The sequence below is a fragment of the Perognathus longimembris genome, chromosome 6 (assembly GCF_023159225.1).
Source record: "Perognathus longimembris pacificus isolate PPM17 chromosome 6, ASM2315922v1, whole genome shotgun sequence".
In the NCBI taxonomy this organism is placed as follows: domain Eukaryota; kingdom Metazoa; phylum Chordata; class Mammalia; order Rodentia; family Heteromyidae; genus Perognathus; species Perognathus longimembris.
Window position 1 is genome coordinate 44,587,793 of NC_063166.1, and position 23,533 is coordinate 44,611,325.

General features: G+C 37.1%; 1 protein-coding gene across 10 annotated transcripts in view; it reads right to left on the bottom strand.

Annotated features, from left to right (window-relative positions):
• The window catches only part of Clasp2 (cytoplasmic linker associated protein 2), a 198,255-nt gene that overhangs the window by 101,942 nt on the left and 72,780 nt on the right, over window positions 1–23,533 (bottom strand). For 5 of the 10 annotated variants that reach the window (XM_048348644.1, XM_048348640.1, XM_048348642.1 and 2 more), the window contains exons 9-10: window positions 8,720–8,799; window positions 3,368–3,460 (exon numbers count right to left, since the gene is read on the bottom strand). In XM_048348644.1, coding sequence (XP_048204601.1) covers window positions 3,368–3,460; window positions 8,720–8,799 — 173 coding nt within the window. Of the gene's footprint in view, window positions 1–3,367; window positions 3,461–8,719; window positions 8,803–23,533 lie in introns of all 10 variants that reach the window. The other 5 variants (XM_048348643.1, XM_048348639.1, XM_048348641.1 and 2 more) reach the window with 1 other exon arrangement.

Here is a 23,533-nt window from a genome sequence, read left to right on the forward strand (position 1 = left end):
TCAAATTGTCTTTTGAAAATTATGGTAAAACATAAAATTTACCAATTGAAAGTCTCTCTTTGTTTTCTTTTCTTTTTTTTTGATTGCAGTACTAAGAGTCAAAAACAAGGCCTCATTCATATCAAGCAAGTTCTACACTGAGACTACATACTGAGTCACATTCTCAGCCTAGGAAGCCTTTTTTTTTTTGCCAGTCCTGGGGCTTGGACTCAGGGCCCGAGCACTGTCCCTGGCTTCTTTTTGCTCAAGGCTAGCACTCTACCACTTGAGCCACAGCACCACTTCGGGCTTTTTCTGTTTATGTGGTACTGAGAAATCGAACCCAAGGCTCCATGCATGCTAGGCAAGTACTCTACCTCTAAGCCACATTCCCAGCCTATGGAAGCCTGTTTTTTAAACATCCACATTTGGAACTTTTAGTCATCCACAAGCAAATGTATAAAATAAAAAAGACTCACTATCAAGTTATCATCATGTCTATATGATACTCTGGAAAACAAATGGTCCTTTTATGTAGACTTTTAGCATCACATTTTAGAAGGAGACTGCTAAATTTTTAAGCATAAACACCAGCCATATATAATAAACTTTCATAATTCAACAGAAAAATACAGCTATACATCTAAGCTTATATATATTCAGAGACAAAGTTTATTTATCATGACCATGATTATGTTTAATCTCAGATTTAACTTAGAGATTTCCTAATTTTAAAGTATTTCTTTACAGGTGAATCAGATGAATTAAAGATATCAATGGAAAAACTGCTATGGATATTATAAGATTTTTTGAGAGAATAATTTATAATCTTGGGGCGTATAGAGGAGGGAAAATTATAAATAGAACAGAATTTTCAGAAGAGATCTAAACAAAATTAACTAAAAACAAATCATAATAGGGTAGAGAAAAATACCTGTAACACATGAGATATGTCAATAATGTCAATAAAATGTCAATAAAATAAGAAAAGGCAATCCAGTAACTAAATCCGTCAAATGGGACTCTAGGAAATTACACATAATCTAAGGAATAAATGCACATTCTTATCTGCACTCAATAAATACCTCAGTAAGGGGCTGGGAATATGGCCTAGTGGCAAGAGTGTTTGCCTCCCATACATGAAGCCCTGGGTTCGATTCCTCAGCACCACATATACAGAAAATGGCCAGAAGTGGCGCTGTGGCTCAAGAGGCAGAGTGCTAGCCTTGAGCAAAAAGAAGCCAGGGACAGTGCTCAGGCCCTGAGTTCAAGCCCCAGGACTGGCAAAAATAAGTAAGTAAGTAAATAAATAAATAAATAAAAAATAAAGTGACTTCAGGCATCAAAACCTTAAAAAAAATTAAAAAAAAATAAATACCTCAGTAAATATTAAGTACCTGACATCTATAATTAGGTGTATTGAATGGTTATTATTTAAGTAAAAAAAAGGAAAATTACTAAATAATGTATCTATATGATCTCATTTGTTTCTATAAGGGTATGAGTGGTATCTTTTTATCCTGTTATACATGTTTGAATACATATACATAAAAAGTATACTCTAAAACCAGTTGCTATTTCTAATAGGAATTTAAAAGTAACACAAGAGATTCAAGTATAAAGTTTATGTTTTATGCTGACAACATTTATCTCCTTTTAACATTTATCTGCTTCTCTAGAGGTACCTCTCTAGAGGTACATCACTAGAGATACCTGTTCAAAGCTCTTCCTATATTAGACTTGTCTCAGAACTGAAGAATATGAGTCACATTTAAAGCAATATTTGGAGTAACACTGCCTCTATTAAAGATATTCTTGGATCCAGTATGGCGTCTCAAACTTATAATCTCAGTTACACAAGAGGCAGGGAATGGGAGAATCATGGTTTGAGGCTGATCAAGGTAAAAAGTTAGCAAGACTCAATCTTAACCAACAAGCTGGGTGTGATGGTGACGTACTTCAGTAATCCAGTTGCCAATAGGGAGGAGGAATACAGTCCTTAGGTCAGCCCTAGGCAAAAGTGATACCCTAAAAGCAAAACGGGCTGGTTGGTATGAGTCAATGGAAGAACACTCAGTTCAAATATTAGTCCATCAAAAAACAACAAAAATATTTGAAAAATTCTTAAACATTTTAAGGTATTCAGATTTCCTAACAAGAAGATCAAAGATAATCTGTGAATAGCATTATTTGTTTAAAAGACCTGTTTGGCTTAATTAATAAAAATGGAGACTTCTTTTTTCATGATCATCCTGATGAAGATCTCTGAGAACAAAAAGTAATCTTCAACTGGAATACCTTCTCTGGATATTCAGGGCCTGAGTGCTGTTTCTTTTGCTCAAGAGTGGCACTCTACCACTTGAGCCACAGCTCCACTTCTGGATTTTTTTTTGTAGTAATTTAATGGAGATAAGAGTTTCATAGACATTCCTGCCTGGGATAACTATGAACTGTAATCCTCCAATCTCAGCTTCCTGAGTAGCTAGCATATAGGTGAAAGCTGCTGGTGCCCAGTTCCCTCTCTGGATTCTTGAGTACTTGGAGGTACTCAGTTAGTGCATGTAGTCCAGTTGTGTAAATTTGATGAATCCATAAAATTAAAAATAAGACATATAGTCTATTTTAATCCAAACATTATTTAAATGTTTATAAAAAATTTCATCAAGAAATTTAGGGTATTCTTTTTTTTATAATTTTTAAAATATCATCTATTTATTTATTTATTTATTTATTTTTATTTTTTGGCCAGTCCTGGGGCTTAGACTCAGGGCCTGAGCACTGTCCCTGGCTTCTCTTTGCTCAAGGCTAGCACTCTGCCACTTGAGCCACAGTGCCACTTCTGGCCATTTTCTGTATATGTGGTGCTGAGGAATTGAACCCAGGCCTCATGTATACGAGGTAAGCACTCTTGCCACTAGGCTGTATCCCCAGCCCAGGGTAAATATTCTTAACTCGAGGAAATGCAACCTTAAAAAAAAAAAAATCATGGGTAATAATACTGATCACATTCACTGGAACCAAAAACAAAATCCTAGAAAAATACCTACTCCTGCTACCTTATATCAATACTTGGAAGAGACTGACCCTGTAAGGAAAAGGAATTGTTGCACTATTAAATCTCCCATGACTTGAAGATGGTGCTGACAAGCTACTATTCAGAAACCTTCTACAACTCATAATTGCCTGGTCAGTCAACAAACAATTCAAATACAAGGGCTTTCAACTTGGAAGTGGCTCAGGCAGTAAAAAAGAAAAATTGAACCCAAATCAGAAAATGTCTGTCAGCCCAATGCATCTTTCAGAAAGCAATAGGATTACCATATTTTCTATGTCTTTAAAAGAAACTCTGAAAAGAAGAAACGAGGAATGAGAAAATAAAAATACTTACTGCATTGGCACGCTGATCCCAGTCATGTTTGTCATCTGACAGTATTTCCCTGATTTTATTTAATGTTTCTTCAAGTTCTCGACTAGAATAAATCTTAAAGAAAACATTCAGAATTTTTTATGGGGGAAGCACTTTACTACTAGGCCATATTCCCAGCCCACATTCAGAATTTTAATAGTATTTGTTGCCATGAACAACAAAATAATGCCTGGATGTTTTAAATAACCTTTTATGTAGTAAGTCTATATCCCACTGTAGCTCCATTTTTAAAATAATCATGATAAAGTAAGTGCCTTTCATTCATACTTCCTTGTTACCCCTTTTTGCTACGTATCTTTCATAAACAACCTAAAATATACTGTTAAAAGCTTTATAATTTTATTTTATTTTATTATTATTATTTTTTTTTGGCCAGTCCTGGGACTTGGACTCAGGGCCTGAGCACTGTCCCTGGCTTCTTTTTGCTTAAGGCTAGCACTCTGCCACTTGAGTCACAGCACCACTTCTGGCCATTTTTCTATATATGTGGTGCTGGGGAATTGAACCCAGGGCCTCATGTATACAGGGCAAGCACTCTTGCCACTAGGCCATATCCCCAGCCCCAAAAGCTTTATAATTTTAAAACAAGATGGATGTTCACACGTTTATAAAAAGAGACCTAGTTTCTCAAAAATTACATTCATATACTTATTGCATAATATTGCCCAAAGGACATGTTTGTCTTCTCTTTTATGACAGTGTATAGCCAGGATATATCCTACATGATTTGTTTCCTCTGGATCCAAGTATTTTAAAATAGGTATAATTATTCCTTCATTTACTTCACAAATACTCACATATGCTATGCTGGGCATTAGGAAAGAGTATGGTGAGCAAAAATAGGCATGAAAGATTTAGTCTGCCTATTGACCTTACAATCTAAAATCAAAAACACTTAACAATCAAATGACATAAAATATGAAACTACAAATAGCTAAGTACCACAAAGGAGAATGAAAGGGCCATAAAAATCTACATATAACAGGAAGTTTGTCCTAGTCTGGAAAGTCAAACTTGGGTTTATAGATAAAAGATAAGGCAGAGTATAAAGGGATTTGATACTCCTGTAGAGTGGCTAGCATGTGCACAGGCTCATATCCATAGCTGTAGTTACTTAAGAGGCTGAGATCCTGTGCGGTTGAGGTCCTAAGTAAGCTAGGGAAGAAAAGTTTGAGAGAATCCATCTCTAAATTATGAATTCCTCTAAAAATCATGTGTTTCAACATGTGGCTCCCTCAAAGGGAGTTTCTGGGCTATGAGAATAGAGAAAATTTTAAAAAGTTTGGGAAAATCCAGTTATAGAATTGCAAAATGCAAAGTGCTTGTTGCTCTGTGATCCTAGCCACTCAGGAGGCTGAGATCTGAGATCACAGTTCTAAAGTTCTAAGCCAACTTGGCAGGAAAGTCCATGAGATTCTTATCTTCAATTAACCACCAAAAAAAGCTGGAAGTGGAGCTATGGCTCAAGTGCTAAAGTACTAGCTTTGAGCAAGAAAGGTCAAGGACAGTGTCCAAACCCTGAATTCAAGTCACAGGAGCAGCAACAACAATAACAAATTAAAACAAAAAATGTTTTAAGAAATTCTAGGAACAAAACTTAGATGAGAAGAAAAGCAGAAAAGAAAGATAATGAATTGAGAGTAAATGTGACAAGGATTAGAGACTTTGACATCATGAGGAAGTAGCTATAAGAAGAGCATGAAGAATTTTGTTAGAAGACTGATGCTTCTATGTACATATTCATATAACATATGTATATATATGCACACACATAGAAGATATATGGGGTATATATTCCATGACTACACACATACAACAGAATATTATTCAGCTATGAGGAAGAATTAAATACTGTGATTTACAAGAAAATACATAAAACTGCAAATCATCATGTTAATCAAAGTAAGTCAGGCTTATACCATACACATATACCACATGTTTTCTATCATCTGTGACATCTAGACCTTAAAAGTTTGACATGAATATAAAAGGAGACTGTTGGAGGAGAACAAGTGAAGGAGAAGATGCCTACAACATTGAGAGGGTAAATATATTCAAAGTACATTATATGTGTGTGTGAAAATTGTATAATGAAAACCCACTAAAATTAGGAAGTGTATTAATAAAAAGGTGAATTCCATCAAAAAAAAAAAGACTGATGCTTCATGACTGGGAAGCAAAACAATAACAAACATCAAAAGATAACTAAACTCATGGTAGGAAGGTTCTTAAACTGTGAGAGCAACCCAATGGAAATAAATCCTTCAAGATTGTGTCAGTTTAGGATAATATCAGCTACCATATGCTTACCATGTGTTTCACCATCAGTGCATAATTTAGTCCTCACAACAACTTCCCTGAATATGTACTAAAAATTCCTAATTTTAGGCAACATAACTAAAATACATAGGATTAAGTATTTTTTTCATTATAGACAAATTCGATATTTCTAGATATGGTGAAGTATTGTCCATGTTAGTATATGACAATGACAGGGAAGCTGGCCAAAGAGCATGAACCTCATACAAATGGGTGCAGGAAAAGGCCAAGTCACAATAAGGAAAGCAAGTACAATTAAGGTGCTATCAAGTACTAAGGGCATATGAGTCAGCAATAAGAAGTAGCATCTCTTTTTGAGTGCCAAAGAAAAAAATAATCAGATTTTACTTAAGGCAAGGAAATTGGAGGGATCCTCAAAAAAGAACTTCCAGGAGTTTCTTCTGAGGCGATCAGTGTTTCAGAAGCAACATATTTAGGGGCACAGACCAAGAGTTAGTTATAAGGAAGCAATGGGTAATTGTGAAATAGCGTTCTTTCTCCATACAGTTGACTACACCATGGCTTCAGTGACTCAGTGATGATGCCACTTGGACAAGAACATATGGAACAAAAAAAAATGTTCAAGTACAAACTAGGTGCTGGTGGCTTGTTATAAGCTACTTGGGTGGCTGAGATAAGAAGACCTTGATTTGAAGCCAGCTGGTGCAGAAAAGCCCTTAGATGTCAGCCATAAGCAAGAAAGTTAAGGGACAGTAAGAGGGCCTGAGTTCAGCCCCTGAAACTGACCTTTTTTTTTTTTTTTTTAAAAAGCTCAGGTCCAGTTAAGTTTTATCAATTTTTCCTATAATACTAATCTTTCCCTTTATGCAAAAAGCCCCATAAAATAGAAAAGGGGGTATGTTTTACCTGGTATGTTAAAAGTAAATACTTTAAAACAAGAAAAAAAGAATATATTTTAACAGAGAGACAAAATAAATTTAAATTACTAATTTTCCTAAAGCTTTCTCACAATGTTTTAAAATCTTTTTTTTTTCTTTTTTTTTGCCAGTCCTGGGGCTTGGACTCAGGGCCTGAGCACTGTCCCTGGTTTCTTTTTGCTCAAGGCTAGCACTCTGCCACTTGAGCCACAGCGCCACTTCTGGCCATTTTCTGTATATGTGGTGCTGGGGAATTGAACCCAGGGCCTCATGTATAGGAGGCAAGCACTCTTGCCACTAGGCCATATCCCCAGCCCTGTTTTAAAATCTTAAATAGCTTAAGGACAATTTTCCTTTCAGGGCTAAAAAAGTAATATGCAGTATACACCAGACTACAAAAATATAAAGCAACGTAAGCTGGGCACCAGTGGCTCATTCCTATGATGCTAGCTATTCAGGAGGCTGAGATCTGAGAATCACAGTGCAAAGCCAGACAGGGAAGGAAAGTCTGTGAGACTCTTATCTCCAATTGACCACTGGAAAACTGGAAGTGGTGCCGTGGCTCAAAGTGGTAGAGTGATAGCCTTGAGCAAAAAAGCTCAGGGGCGTGTCCACGCCCTAAGTTCAAGCCCTAGGGACTGTCCACCCCACTCCTGCCAAAAAAAAGCAATGTAAAAAGAACATTCAAACAGCATTCATGTCCATTATGTCAGAAAAAAAAATCTGTGAGGGCAAAACTGAGTTAATGAGATTTATCATACTTCTCTTATATGAGTTTAGTACAAGAATCCTAGAGTAAAATCTAGTCAAATTTAAAGATTATAACCATGCATGTATACACATGCACATCTGAGGGAAGCTGGAAGGAGGGCACAGAATGAGCAGAAACTGGGTGAAAAAAATACAGTAGAGGGGGCCCAACAGCTGCCAATGGACATTGATGAAGCCAACTAAGCAACTCAAGGGCAGTGGGGTGGGGGTGGGGGTGGGGGGAGGGAAGAAATGAGAGAAAAAGAGGGAACAGATTATACTAAGCAAACAGAAAGAAATATACATATCACCCAAACTGAAATTGTTTTATTGTTAATGTTCATAGAGTTCATAAGCATTGTAGACTAGAATGATCATGTCCATGATGGGGAAGATTAAAAAATGATGAAAGCAATGAGGGGGGTTAGGGAGGGAAAGTGGGAGAAAAATGAGGAAGGGGTAACAAGTATGATAAGAAATGTAACTGTAACCCCTGTAACCCCTTGACAATAAAAAAAAAGATTATAACCATGCCATTCTACTCTTATGTTTACGTTCTAAAGAAACTCCTACAAAAAAGAAAATGTGTAAAAAAATGATTGTAATATGAAAAAGCAAAAAATTAGAAACAATCTAGTAAATGAACTGTGGTCTGTTCACATGAAAGATTCCCATTTATCAATCCAAATGAATGAAACAAAATTACAAATTTTACATTGTGGAAAAAAAACAATACTGAGTAAAAAGTTAGGCTATATGAAATGTTATGTACAATCTAGCATTTATGTGTGTTTTTAAGACATAGAAATAATATTTTTAGTTGCAAATATGTTTATTCAATACTTTTATGTGAAAAAGTTTCAAAATTCTATTGTCAGCCTAATCCAAATCAAAATGTGGACTTTAGTGGGGCTGGGAATATGGCCTAGTGGCAAGAGCACTTGCCTCCTACACATGAAGCTCTCGGTTCAATTTCCCAGCACCACATATATGGAAAACGTCCAGAAGGGGTGCTGTGGCTCAGGTGGCAGAGTGCTAGCCTTGAGCGGGAAGAAGCCAGGGATGGTGCTCAGGCCCTGAGTCCAAGGCCCAGGACTGGCCAAAAAAAAAACAAAAACAAAATGTGGACTTTAAGTTAGTTAGACATTGCCATAGAAAGTGACTCAACACTATGGGTTCAATTTTGCTTAATTTATAACTATCTGAAAATTCAATTATACCAGTAAATAGTAGCTTGGTAATAAGTCAGATATATCACTTACATAGTCTCTGAAGGAAAAAAGAATTTGAAAAAGGATAAAACAAATGATATTAAAAGGTACACAGGCAATATGCATGGAGAGTGGCAGATTACCAGTAGTCTTACCTGAATTGAAGGGACATCTGTAAAAGCTTTTATAAAATCATCCTCATCAACGGCTCCAGCCCCTCCTTCTTTAGAAGCACCTGCTAATCAGAAGGAATTTAGTTGAGAAAAGATGGAAAAATCTTAAATGCACATAACTGACAGAAGACAATCTGAAAAGGTTAAACCTATACAATTTCATCAATACAGCACTGTGGGAAAAACATAACTATAAAGCTAGTAAAAAAAAACACAACATGGTTATCAGGATTTTGCAGGAATGTGAAGATGAATAGAAAGAAGCAGCACAGAGGAATTTCGACACTAAAACTACTTTATGGGGCTGGGGATATGGCCTAGTGGCAAGAGTGCTTGCCTCGTATACATGAGGCCCTGGGTTCGATTCCCCAGCACCACATATACAGAAAATGGCCAGAAGTGGCGCTGTGGCTCAAGTGGCAGAGTGCTAACCTTGAGCAAGAAGAAGCCAGGGACGGTGCTCAGGCCCTGAGTCCAAGGCCCAGGACTGGCCAAAAAAAAAAAACTACTTTATGACTCAATGGTAGATGCATGTCATTGTAAAATTTCAAAACCAATATAAAAAGTCAACATCAATAGTTACCTTTGAGCCCATCACAGGTGGCTTATATCTGTAATTCTAGCTACTGGAGAGGGTAAGATTTAAGAATCACAGTTTGAAGTCAGTTGGGAGATACAACTTGCCATACTCTGTTATCTACAATTAATCAGCAAATAGCTAGGAAGTGTCGCTCGAAGAGTAGAATACCAATTGGAGAATTGAAGAGGGGCAAAGCAAAGAAAAAAGGTCTAGAGTTCAAGCTCCGGTATAAGAGGTAGGGGGAAGAGAGTGAACCCTACGGAAAACTGTGTGCTTTGGTGATGGTACCTCAATGTAATCCACTGATTTTTTTTTTTATTATTGTCAAGATGAGTTTTGTTTTGTTTTTGGCCAGTCCTGGGGCTTGAACTCAGGGCCTGAGCACTGTCCCTGGCTTCTTTTTGTGCCACTTCTGGCCATTTTCTGTATAAGTGGTGCTGGGGAATCGAACCCAGGGTTTCATGTATACGAGTTGCCACTAGGCCATATTCCCAGCCCCCTATTGTCAAGATGATGTACAGAGGGGTTACAGTAACATACTTAAGGTACTGAATACATATACATTTCTTATCATACTTGTTACCCCTTCCTCATTTTTCTCTCACCTTCCCTCCCTGACCGCCCCCCCCCGCTTTAATCATGTTTTTAATCTTTCCCATGATGGACATTGTCATTCTAGTCTACAATGCTCATGAACTCTATGATTATTAACAATAAAGCAATTCCTTCCAGGTCAGGTGATATGTACATTTCTTTCCTTTTGCTTAGTGTAATCTGATCCTTTTTTTCTCTCATTTCTTCCCTCCTCTCCGCGGCCCTTGAGTTGCTTAGTTTGCTCTCATCAATGTCCACTGCAGCTGTCGGGCCCCCTCTACTGTATTTTTTTTCCCACCCAATTTCCACTCATTCTGTGACCTCCTCCCAGCTTTCCTCAGATGTGCATGTGTCTACACCATATGTGGGGCAAAGAATATAGGGTCCTCTAAATACTATGACTAATTTAGAAAAATTCCTTTGCTTCCTTATCTTGGGAGCTCTTTTCAGTCTGGATATTGATTTATGTACATATGAATTAGTGTTTGGGTTTACTTGTTGGTGCTTTTCTTCCAAGACTGACCTTTTTTTGGTCTCACTGTGAATTGGTATCTTGGGTCCTGTTTTCTTTGTCATGTCTCTTTGTTATTTGAATCTAACACCCGCATATCAGGGAGACTGTGCCCCATTTGTCCCTATGTTCTAGGCTTGTCTGTTCAACATGATTTGTTCTAGTCCTATCCATTTCCCTGCGAATGCCATTATTTTATCATTCCCAATGGCTGTACAGAATTCCACTGTGTACAGGTACCACAGTTTTTGGATCCATTCATCTGTAGTGGGTCATCTGGGTTGTTTCCATATCTTGGCTATTGTGAATAGTGCAGCAATGAACATGGGGGTGCAGGTGTCTTTGTTGTATCCTGGATCCTGTTGCTCAGGCTATATTATGCCTAGGAGCGGTATGGCTGGATCATAGGCTATGTTTATGCTGAGTTTTTTGAGGAACCTCCAGACTGCTTTCCAGAGTGGTTGTACTAGTTAACATTCCCACCAGCAGTGCAGTAGGGTTCCTCTTTTTCCACATTCCGTCCAACATTATTTATTGTCTGAGTTCAGAGTATAGGCCATTCTGAATGGATTAAGGTGGTATTTCAGGGTTGTTTTCATTTGCATTTCTTTTACTGCCAGTGATGCTGAACATTCCCTCATGTGTTTCTTTGCCATTTTTATTTCTTCTTCTGTGAAGTCTGTCTTTATCTCCCTTGCCCATTTAGTGATTGGTTTATTAGGTTTGGGAGGGGTTAGTTTCTTGAGTTCTCTGAGGATGATGGATATTAGGCCTTTGTCTGCTGCATTGCTGGTGAAGATGTTTTCCCAATTGGTTGGCTGTTTTTCTAGTTTAACAGCTATGTCTTTAGCTGTGCAGAAACTTTTTGTTTTGATGTAGTCCCATTTGTCTAGTCTCTCTCCAATCTGTTGTGCCCCTGGAACTTTGAGATTTCATCTCACCCCAGTTAGATTGGCCAACATTGAGAATTTGAATAACAACAAATGCTGGTGAAGATATGGGAAAAAGGGAACTCCATTGCACTGTTAGTGGGAATGTAAACTACTACAATCACTCTGGGTGACGTTGTGGAGGTTCCTCAAAGAACTAAATATAGAACTTCCCTATAACCCAGCCATACCACACTTGGGCATTTACCAAAACATTCCAAGTCAGGAAATGGTAAAGACACTTGGACATCTATGTTCATTGCTGCATTATTCATGATAGCCAAGTTATGGAAACAGGTCAGGTGCCCAACAATAGATGAGTGGATCAAAAATATGTGGTACATATAAACAACTTATGAGTAAAATTTGATGAATTTTACTCTTCCATCAGAAAAAGCTTGTCTTTTGCAGGGAAATGAATGCATGTGGTATAAAACCAAGTTAAGTGAGATAAGCCAAGCTTGCAGTGACAGTGCATTTTTCCTCTTATGTGGAAGCTAGATCTAAAATACAACTGGATGTGAAAATTTATACATGTCTCTAGGCATTCACATACAAAAAGTGAGGCTAAACTGGGTTTTTTCTCAGTCAGACTTAGGAGGATAATCTTTGGAGAGGAACTCAAAGGCATATAACTCTGCTGAACACTTAATATTCAATTTATGGGAATAAATTCAAGAAAAAGGAAACATGAGGTTTTTGTTGGTGGTGGTAGTGATGGAGGTGCCATTTGTTTCTGCTTTTGAGGTTTTTTGTTATAATTGCTTTTTGTTTTCAGAGGTAAGGCAAAGGAAGGGCACAGAAATGGAGAGAGGAAGAGTGAACAAATGAAGTCATGGTGCTCAGTAGACACTATGTGGAAAATGAACTGTGCATTTTGTGGGCAGGAACAGGAAGGGGGAAACTGGGGGAAAGCAAAGGAAGGGGTGACTGTCAAAAAATGTACTCATTACCTGACTTATGAAATGCTAACCACTCTGCACAATAATAACAACAAAATTATATTTTTAAGTCTGTTAAATAGAAGTCATAATACAATATGGAAGAAGGTGATGTGTAAAAAAAGGAAATTTACTTTTAAAGTTTATTACTTTAGTACTGAGGACAATGTGAAGAATATAATCCTTTGGTGTAAACAAAACTCTCGGTTTTGGTCCTGAGGCTTGAAATCAAGGCCTCAGTGCTCTGAGCCTTTCTGCTCAAAGGCTAATGCTCTACAACTTGAGTCACAGCTTCACTTGCAACTTTTTGATTGTTAATTGGAAGTAAGAGTATCCTCATGATCTTTCCTGCCCAGGCTGGCATCAAACTTCAATCCTTCAATCCTCCTAAGTAGCTAGGATTGCAGGAATAAGTCACTGGTGCCCAGCAAACCCTATTTGGAAGGCTTTTACAGGGTATAAAAAAGTGTTGAAAAACTGCAGCTTTCAAAAAAGTCAAAGTACATGGAAGTTCATTGTTTTCCTGTTCTATATCTACTTTTCTTTTAACTCTGGGCCTGGGCACTGTCACTAGGCTCTTTTTGCTCAAGGCTTGAGCCACAGAGCCACTTCAGCTTTTTCTGTGATTAAATGGAGACAAAAGTCTCACAAACTTCCTGCTCAGGCTGGCTTTGAACTGTGATCCTCAGATCTCAGCTTCCTGAGTAGCTATAATTACAGCCACTAGTGCCTGGCTGTTGTTTTTAATACACAAACAAACTAGTAACTCCACAGACCACTTACTTAGGGTAGTACCTTAATTCCAGTTTTTCTAACCTCATCGAATCAGTACCTTGTGTCCATCAAAGACATCAAGTACTCTCTCCTTACACTCCTGAGTCTCAGGCCTGTGGTTACCCTCCTTTAAGCATCTGAGTTTCAATAATCGTAAATATCTCAGTTTCCATGTATTTTTATTGTTATTATACAGAGGTGTTACAGCTATAAGTAAGATAAAGAGTACATTTCTTTTTCAACAATGTCACCCCTTTCTTCTCTCTCTCTCCCATTTTTCCCTTCCCAGCCCTACCCATAAGTTGTATAGTTCATTTTTGATATAGTATCTAGTGAGTACCACTAGTGCATTTTTCATCCTTTGTCCCATTTCTGTGTCCTCCCTTGCCCTCCCAAAGACAGATAAATGAACAAACAAGACAAAACAAAAAGAAAACAAAAACAGCAACAAAAAAAACCAAACTCTTTTTCCATTTCCTGGAGTTTATGTATTTATATGAACAGATGCACATATGTATTGTGCCTTTGGGTTCCTCTACTAAGAATATCCTCCTCATTTGTGGTAGCTAGAATGTGCCTATAAATCTACAAGTAAACACACTGGATGGTAAATATAAACAAATAAAAATAAATATTTTGGGACATGAGAAATTATACACATCTCTAGGCACCTATACACAGTGATATATATATATATATATCCACACATACATACATACATACATACATACATACATACATACATATATATATATGGAGGAGTATAAATATTTCTGGGTCTTGAGGGATGTACCTGTTTCATGTAATTGCTTTCTTTGTATTTTACCTTTTCACATTTTTAATTCATCAACATCCATTTAGCAATCTGTATAGAGGTTAAGTATATTTAATCTGAAATGCTCCCAAGATCTGAAACTTTTTTAGTAGCATCATGATGTCATAAATGAAATTCTTTTACTTCACAAGCAAAATTGTTTTTAAAAATTATATAAAACCCATCCAGGTACTGATGGCTTATGGCTGTAATCCTAGCTACTCAAGAGGCTGAGATCTGAGGATTACAGTTTGTTTGAAGTTAGCCCAGGCAGGGAAGTCCATGAGGTCTTTTTTAATCTTTAATCACCAAAAACCTTGAAGTAGAGGTGTGGCTCAAGTAGTAGAATGCTAGCCTTGAGCACAAAAGTGCAGGGACAGTGCCCAAGACTTGAAGTCAAGGCTAAGACTAACACTGGCACTCTATCTATCTATCTCATTAGGTATAAAGTATATATATATATAAATATATATATATACACACACACACACACCACATGGGTGTAAAGTATATATGAAACAAAATTAATGTTATGTTTAGCCTTAGGCCCCACTCTTCCAAATATAACATTATATACATAGGAATATTACAACATCTGAGAAGCAAAACAAAACAAAGACAACCTAACAAATATGGCTGGCAGGGGGTATGAGGGACGAGGTAACAAACAGTACAAGTAATGTATCCAATGCCTAATGTATGAAACTGTAACCTCTCTATACATCAGTTTGATAATAAAAATTTGAAAAACAAAACAAAACAAATATGGCTGGCATATATTCTAGGCATGTGTATATGTAGAGTAATATAGATATAAAATACATAAATCTGTATACATATAATACACATACACTACTATTACACAGCCATAAAGAAAAATGAAATCATGTCATCTGCAGAAAATGAGTACAACTGGAAGACATCAATGAGACAAGTCAAACTCAAAATACAAAGTATCATATGTTTCACTCATATGTGGAAACAATATCTATAACACAAAAATATTCATGGACATGTATATATAAAGATGCATCCATTTACATAATTATAGACAGGATTAGATATAGACAGACAGACAGATAGGATAAAAACACAACACTAATCTATGAGGCTACTTAAGCAAATATGGGAGAAAAGAAAGGGAAAAAGAGAATGGAATTACAGCTAAAATGGGACGTGTCTTTTAAACCTTAGGAGGTGCATATCAAATATTTAGCAGGGAAATATCATAAGGTATACAATTTACTTTCCAATAGTTTTTGTTTTTTCAGAAGTATGCGTATGAAAATGTAACCAAATACAGAAAATTCAAATATGGGAAATGACTGGTTATAAACACAGTAATGAGTGCTTACAGTGTATCAATTTTGTTGTATGCTCAAAATTCTTCATAATAATAAGTATGGAAACTACTCACAACAAAGCTTGCAGAGATGCAATTAATCGATGGAGGTGGGGGGATGGGGAGAAAGAAAAGAACAGCAAAAACTGACCAAAATATGTAGGACAGTATTGCAGTGGAACAAAGGATGTTTTATATAATTGTACAGGCTTAATTGGCCATGAATTAAAAACATAGATTAAAATGGGCATACTGCCATCTTATACAAAATAAATTACAGAATATAAAATAAACAAGTTACATGGAAAAATAACCAATGTTTTAAAATAAATGGAGGCTATTTTTGTAGGGACTGAACAACAGTCCTTATTCAAAACACTAAATGTGGACATCAAAAGGACATAGTAATTGATAGGAATATATTGTAATGAAGTATGGAAATCTAATAATGAAATCCTCCTCTGTAAAATTAATGTAACCTAGTTTTGACCTACCACACCAAGACATTTAGAGCATTGATGCAAAAGATGCTATTGAAAAAGAAGAAATGAAGTACTTACAAATATTAGCCAAAAAATTAAAAGGCCTATTTATTTAAATTTTTTTGCAGGTCCTGAGGCTTGAACCTAGGCCTAGGCTCTGTTCTTGATCTTCTTTTGCTCAAGGCTAGTACTCTACCCCTTGAGTTACACACAGTGCCTCTTCTGGATTTTTCTGAGTAGTTCATTGGTGATAAGAGTCTCATGAACTTTCCTGCTCATGCTGGCTTCGAACTGTGATAGCTCGATCTCAGCCTCTTGAGTAGCTAGGATTACAGGTGTAGGCTATCAGTGCTGAGCAAAAGGCCTATTTAAAAAAAAAAAAATCAAACAGGGGCTGGGGATATGGCCTAGTGGCAAGAGCGCTTGCCTCGTATACATGAGGCCCTGGGTTCAATTCCCCAGCACCACATATACAGAAAATGGCCAGAAGTGGCGCTGTGACTCAAGTGGCAGAGTGCTAGCCTTGAGCAAAAAGAAGCCAGGGACAGTGCTCAGGCCCTGAGTCCAAGGCCCAGGACTGGCCAAAAAAAAAAAACAAAAACAAAAACAAAAAAAAAATCAAACAAATTACTCTGAAGCTCAATTAAAAAATAAACTAGAAGTTGGTGCTAGTGGCTCATGCCTGCAATCCTAGCTACTCAGAAAGCTGAGATCCGAGAATCATAGTTTAAACTGTCCTGGACAAGAAAGTCCATGAGACTCTCATCTCCAACTGAGCACCAAAAAAGCCAGAAGTGGAGCTGTTGATCCAGTAAAGGGTGACAAAGCTCAGGGACAGTGCCTATGTCCTGAGTTCAAGCCCCAGGACCAATATCAAAAAATGAATAAATGAGAAAAAAATTAAACTTGTGGCTGGGTACTGGTGGCTACACCTGTAATCCTAGCTATTCAGCAGTTTGAGATCTAAGGATCACAGTTCAAAGCCACCCCAAGCAGTAATGACCATGAGACTCTTATCTCCAATTAGGCACAAAAAAGTTGGAAGGACAAAAAAACAGGAAGTGGTGCTGAGAACACTAGTCTTGAGCAGAAAACCTCACACAGTGCCCAGACCCTGAGTTTAAGCCTCAGGAGTGGCACAATAAATTAAGTACACCCAAGGAGGGCAGGGTCATTGTTTGTTTCACTGGCCTTTCTTAAAGTTTACAAAAGCAGAAATGTCATTTCATCCATAAAAAATTTAATAATTAGAAAAGCAGGTATAGTGACTAGACCCTGTAATCCTAAGTATACTCATAGGATTCTAGGGGTTCATACTTTCTGTATCAGTATGAATCCTAACCAAAGGCTGAGTGCTGTCATCCCATCCACACATACACACACACACACACACACACACACACACATGCGCGTGCGCACACACACAAACACATGCCACAATTTTAAAGCCAAATGACAAATCAACAGAAAAAAATTAAATTCACAATATGAAGACCAAAGGACTTGTGCATGGTAGAGAACCTGCCCAGCAATAGCAAAGCCCTCAGTTCAAATCCTGGCACAACCACCACTGGGGGAGGTGGCAGGGAGAACAAGAGCAACAGAACATATGACTGACTATATTTGAATGTATGTGATGTGTTGGGTGCCAGTGATTATTATTTTACACTTTACATGATTGAGTATAATGAACCTAATGGAAAAGTCTTCCTGTGTGAGAGCTTCTTGAAGGCAAAACTTGAATCCATTTGTGTTTTCAAATGAAGCTTTACAATTTAATAACACTTAAACTTTAGTAAAAAAATAACAGGTAAATGAAGTATGGGAAAGCCAAAATCCAAAGTATAACATTGATTAGTGTTAATTAGCACTACAGAGAAAATTCTTAAGTTTAAGTTCTTGACTTCTGGAAATGGGGGTGGGAACGTGCCTACATAGGTTTTGGAACTAAGTAGTGCCTTGCAATGGCTAGGCAGGCGTTCTACCAGATGAGCCATACCTTCAGTTCTTTTTGCTTTAGCAATTTCTCAGATAGGGTCTGGTACTTTTTGCCAAGGCTAGCCTTGAATAGAGATCACATTATCTATACTTTCATATCTAGGACTATAGATGTGTACCACTATGCCCAGCTGGTTCATTGAGACAGGGCCCTGCTAAGTTTATTTTGTTAGTGGCTGTTGGCCCCTAACCTTAGCCTCTGCAATCTTTACCTCCCAAGAACTATTGGAATTAGTAAGTTTTAAACACATATAATAATATATTACAAACAACAACAACAACAAAAAATCTGGGTGCTCATGCCTGTAATCCTAGCTACTCAGGAGGCTGAGATCTGAGGATCGAGGTCAAAGCCAGCTTGGGCAAGAAAGCCCATGAGACTCTTATCTCCAATTAACCACCAGAAAACCAGAAGTGGTGCTGTGGTTTAAAGTGGTAGGGCACCAGCCTTGAGTTGAAAAGCTTATGGACAGCACCCAGGCCCCATAACCGACAAGCAAGCAAGCAAATGAAACGGTAGAGTTGCTTATTCTTTCTTGTTGAGAATCATACTAACCTTCAAAATGGTAACAAGATATCAGTTCTTATTATGGATTATATTCACAGACGCTTAAGATATAAAAGATTTCCACTTTACCAACAGAGATGAAGATGGTAGCAACAGAGTAAAATAATTTTTGTACTTTTCCCACTTATTGAATAGGCAATCTGAGTAAGCTACTTAATTTTTCAAAATTACCATTGTTCATCACTAAAATGAAGATAATAAAGTACTTAAATGCTAAGAGAAAATCTACATTTAATTTTTTTAGTTATCTAAGATACAATAAAATAGATTTCTGTTATAATTTTGACATAGGTTGGACTTCAATCTATCTACCTCAGCTTCCCAGGATCTAGGACTAAGGGCACGTACCACTCTCTTCACTGCTGATGTAAGGATTTTAGACAATTATATACCTTAAGAAATGTCTATTTTAAAACAATAAGCAAAAAGAAAATACTGGTATCTAAATTACTATTATGAAGTTGCAAATATTATTTAGAAAACAGATTAGTAAAGAGACTTTCCAGTAGTTGAACACTATCTGTTCACACCTTTAATCCTAGCTATTATTCATGAGGCTGAGATCTGAGAACTCTGTGACAATCCTATCTCCAATTAATCACCAAAAAGACTTTCTAGTAGTCAATAATAAACTGCAGTAACATTTTTGAAATCTACATGTTACCAGGATTTTTCAGCAATGATATACTGGCATAGGCCTAATAATAGCCTTTAAAAAATGCTTCTTTGCTTAAAGATTAGCATACCAAAGCCAAAGTACAAAGCAATCTAATTCATATTAAAGTGAACACAAATGAGGGAGGGGGTAACAAGAAATGTACTCATTTTTTGTACATATATAACTGTGACCCCTCTGTACATCACCTTGACAATAAAATTACATTTAAAAAAAGAGTGAACACAAGTGTTATTACAGTTTGTTTTGTTTTGTAAGTACCAGGCATGAACTCAAGGCCTTGAATTATCATTTGGTTTGTTTGTTCATTGCTGGTACTCTACCACTTGAGTCATGCCTCTAGCTAGACTGAGTTTTTTTTTCCTAATTAATTGGAGATTGAGTCACTCAGACTATTTTTCCCAGGTTGGCTTTAAACCTCCAGCTCTCAGGATTAACATATGTGAGATATTGGTACACAGTCTAGTCTTATAATAACAGCATATCTTTAATTTTTTTTTGAGACAGGTTCTTTTTATATAGTTCAGGCTAGCTTAGACCTCTTCATCATACTAGCACTGCCTTCTGAGAGCCAGGAATATAGGTGTACCAATACATCTAAATAAAATGCTAAGACTGATATACCATCATCCTATATACAAATTACCATTAAAAAGAATGTAGAGTCTGATAAACGGAACAGTCATAGAGAACAATCTTCAAGTATTTGAAAGTATAGTATTAAGTTCTGAAGACATAGATTGTAATGTAACATAAGAAAGAATGAACTGGTACTTATTAGACACTAATCTGAAAATGAACTATACAAATTGTAGATGGGGATGGGGAGGGAAAACCTGGGAGAGAGTGACAGAAATGGTGACATTGTCCAAAAAGAAATATACTCTTTACCTGACTTATGTAACTGTAATTCCCTTTAGAATAATCATTTTTTTTAAATGAACTGGTACTGGGATGTAGGTCAATGGCAAAGTGCTTGCCTAGCAAGTGCAAAGTCCCAGTACCAAAAATGAAAAGAGCAAAAAGAAAAATAAAATACAATTAAAAAGAAAATTAAATTAAAAAGAAAAATTAAAAATGAACGAATTGGGCTTATAAATTTTGACTTTGCCAAATGGGGGGAAAACTTTTTTTTTTTAAATCTCTGTATTTTCTAATTTTGTGAACTTTAAAAGTTTGTTCCAGGGCTGGGAATATAGCCTAGTGGCAAGAGTGTTTGCCTCGTATACATGAAGCCCTGTGTTCAATTCCCCAGCACCACATTATATAGAAAATGGCCAGAGGTGGTTCTGTGGCTCAAGTAGCAGAGTGCTAGCCTTGAGCAAAAAGAAGACAGGGACAGTGCTCAGGCCCTGAGTCCAAGGCCCAGGACTGGCAAAAAAAAAAAAAAAAGCTCGTTCTAAGAAACTCAGCATGGTAGTTCATGCCTTTAAATCATCTCAGGACTTGAAAGGCTGAGGCAGAGGAATTTTAAGTTTGAGGCCAATGGGCTTACATATCAAAAATTCAATGTCAGCCTGAGCTTTGTAGCACAAAGCTATCTCAAAAGACCAAGAGTTAGAGACTTAGCTCAGTGGTAGAACATTTGCATACTACATGCAATCCCTAGATGGAATCACTAGCACTACAAACAAGCAAACAAACAAACAAACAAATAATCTAAACAGTATTTCACCACAAATAATTGTTTTTCTTTTTTGTATGGGTACCAATTTTAAATATCTAAATATACTAAATATACACTTATACAAATTTCATCATTACAATTACTATAGATTTGTAACATCTTAACATCACATAGAATAAGTTTCCCTCTTTTTTGCTTAAAAAATCTTGAGTCTGATTCCATATTTATTCTTTAAAGCAGGAAATCTTTATTTTTTTATTTTTTGGCCAGTCCTAGGCTGTGAACTCAGGGCCTGAGCACTGTCCCTGGCTTCTTTTTTGTTCAAGGCTAGCACTCTGCCACTTGAGCCACAGCACCCCTTCTGGCCATTTTCTGTATATGTGGTGCTGAGGAATCGAACCCAGGGCCTCATGTATAGGAGGCAAGCACTCTTGCCACTAGGCCATATTCCCAGCCCAGCAGGAAATCTTTAAAACAGGAAATTCTACTCACTAATCATTAGCTTCTATAAAATTAGCTTGTAAAAAATCAAGTTGGGGGGCTGGGGATATAGCCTAGTGGCAAGAGTGCCTGCCTCGGATACACGAGGCCCTAGGTTCGATTCCCCAGCACCACATATACAGAAAATGGCCAGAAGCGGCGCTGTGGCTCAAGTGGCAGAGTGCTAGCCTTGAGCGGGAAGAAGCCAGGGACAGTGCTCAGGCCCTGAGTCCAAGGCCCAGGACTGGCAAAAAAAAAAAAAAAATCAAGTTGGGACGAAATGTTATTTTTAAGGTATTTGGATTATCTATTCATGAACACAGTATATGCTTTAATTTAGTCAAGTCTTTCTTTTCCATGTTTTCAGAAAAAGTTATGACATTACCAAGGGTTACCATATGTGTTTATTCACTGCTGTTTCATAGGTCTGGTCAGTATTATCAATGAGATCTTAGTAAAAAGCTATTTAGAATCTTCAAAACGGTGAGACAAACTTGTCTATGTTCTTCTCCATGTGAGGCTTTAATTCAAGGCCTTCCACATGCTATGCAGGCTCTCCTCCTAGGCCTCTAGTTAAATTTCTCAGGTATTTGTTACCTCTCTGGCACTATGGTTTGCCAAAAATTAGTTTCAACTAATAATTTCAGACAATGAGAAAATCGCTAGCGAAAAACAATCAGGTAGAAAAAAAAAAGGTGCACAACAGAACATAATGAACAGGGCTCATCTTGTTCTTTTCACAAGAAAATAATTTGTATGTTTAAAAATAACAGAATATTTATAAAAGTACTCAAAAGAAAGTAAACTTTATCAGTTGATTGTTTCTACATGTAGGAGGACTATACATGGTTTTGTTCCAAATTTTAATCTGGAACACATTAATTAGATGATGGAAAATTATCTATTGGTATTATGATGAAAGAACCCTATGAGTCCAAAGGTCTTAATTCAAAGATTCTGCAACTCTAAAATGAATAAACAAATAAACTTCCTACAAGTAATTTAAAAATCAACATGTCTCTGCCAATACCAGGACATCTAAAGTTAAGTTTTCAAAGACTGACTGACAGCCAAGAATGGCATTAATTTCAGGAACAACATCAATATCCTCTGTCTAGTAGCTTTTTTTCTTAGACAGAAAAATGGTCAATGAACCTAAATGAGCCATGGCAAACAAAGAAACAACAATGATCTACAGTTGCCAAGGAAAAGAAAGAAGGGGAAGTGGGGGTGGAAGGGAGGGGGAAGTAGAAGAGGAGGGAGAAGAGAAGGAATGAAAGGAAAATAATTTATTTTTATCAAAAGAACTATTGCTGGGCTGGGAATATGACTTAGTGTTAGAGTGCTTGCCTAGCATGCATTAAGCTCTGGGTTCAATTCCCCAGTACCACAAAACAGAAAAAGCCAGAAGTGGTGCTATGGCTCAGTGGTAGAGTGCTAGCCTTGAGCAAAAAACGCCCAAGGACAGTGCTCAGAACCTGAGTTCAAGCCTCAAGATTGGCAAAAAAACAAAACAAAATAAAACTATTGTCTATGTAACCCTCCTTACTCAGGAAGCATAGATCTGAGGATCACACTTCAAAGCCAGATTGGGTAGGAAAGTTCTTGAGATTCTTATCTCCAATTACCCACCAAAATGCTGAAAGTGGAGCTGTGGCTAAAGTGGTAGAGAACTATTAGTCTTGAGCAACCACCCCCCCCCCAACCCCAAACCCTCAAAACTCATGACAGTGATCAGGCCCTGAGTTCAAGCTCTAGGACCAGCACACAACACACACACACACACACACACACACACACACACACACACACACATAAAACAACAAATTGCTAAATGGATAATACAATCTGTATGATTAATCAGCAACTACAATCATGAAAACTACATAACATTTTCATATCTGGTAAGATAAACTATCAACTGCAGACGAGGCATTAAGTAAGTCTTTCCTCTCAAAGGTTAATTTTCAAAAGAAAATCATAATTTAAGTATTATTAGAATTAAGTAACTTGTGGTAGGTAAACCACCATGTTCACTTTTATCTAAAATAAGTCATAAAAAGGCACAAAATTAATTACAAATCATTAGCTCACATTCACAAAAATACCAAATATCACCACATATTTTAAATATTAATCTATTTTAAGTAATTAATCAATTAAGAATTTTGTAAAATTATTATGCCATAGTTAGACACTTTCTTTTCTTTTCTTTGTTGGTTATGGGGCTTGAACTCTGAGCCTACCACTTGAGCCAAAGCACCACTTGCAGTTTTTTGATGGTTAATTGGAGTTTCATGGACTTTCTTGCCCAGGCTGGCTTTGAACTCGGATCCTCAGATCTCAGCCTTCTGAGTAGCTAAGATTATAAGTGTGACCAACTGGTGCCCAGCTAGATGTGTTTTTGTTTCATGGTTGTTGATCATGGGGCTTGAACTCAGGGCATAGGCACTATCCTTGAGCTTTTCTGCTCAAGGCTA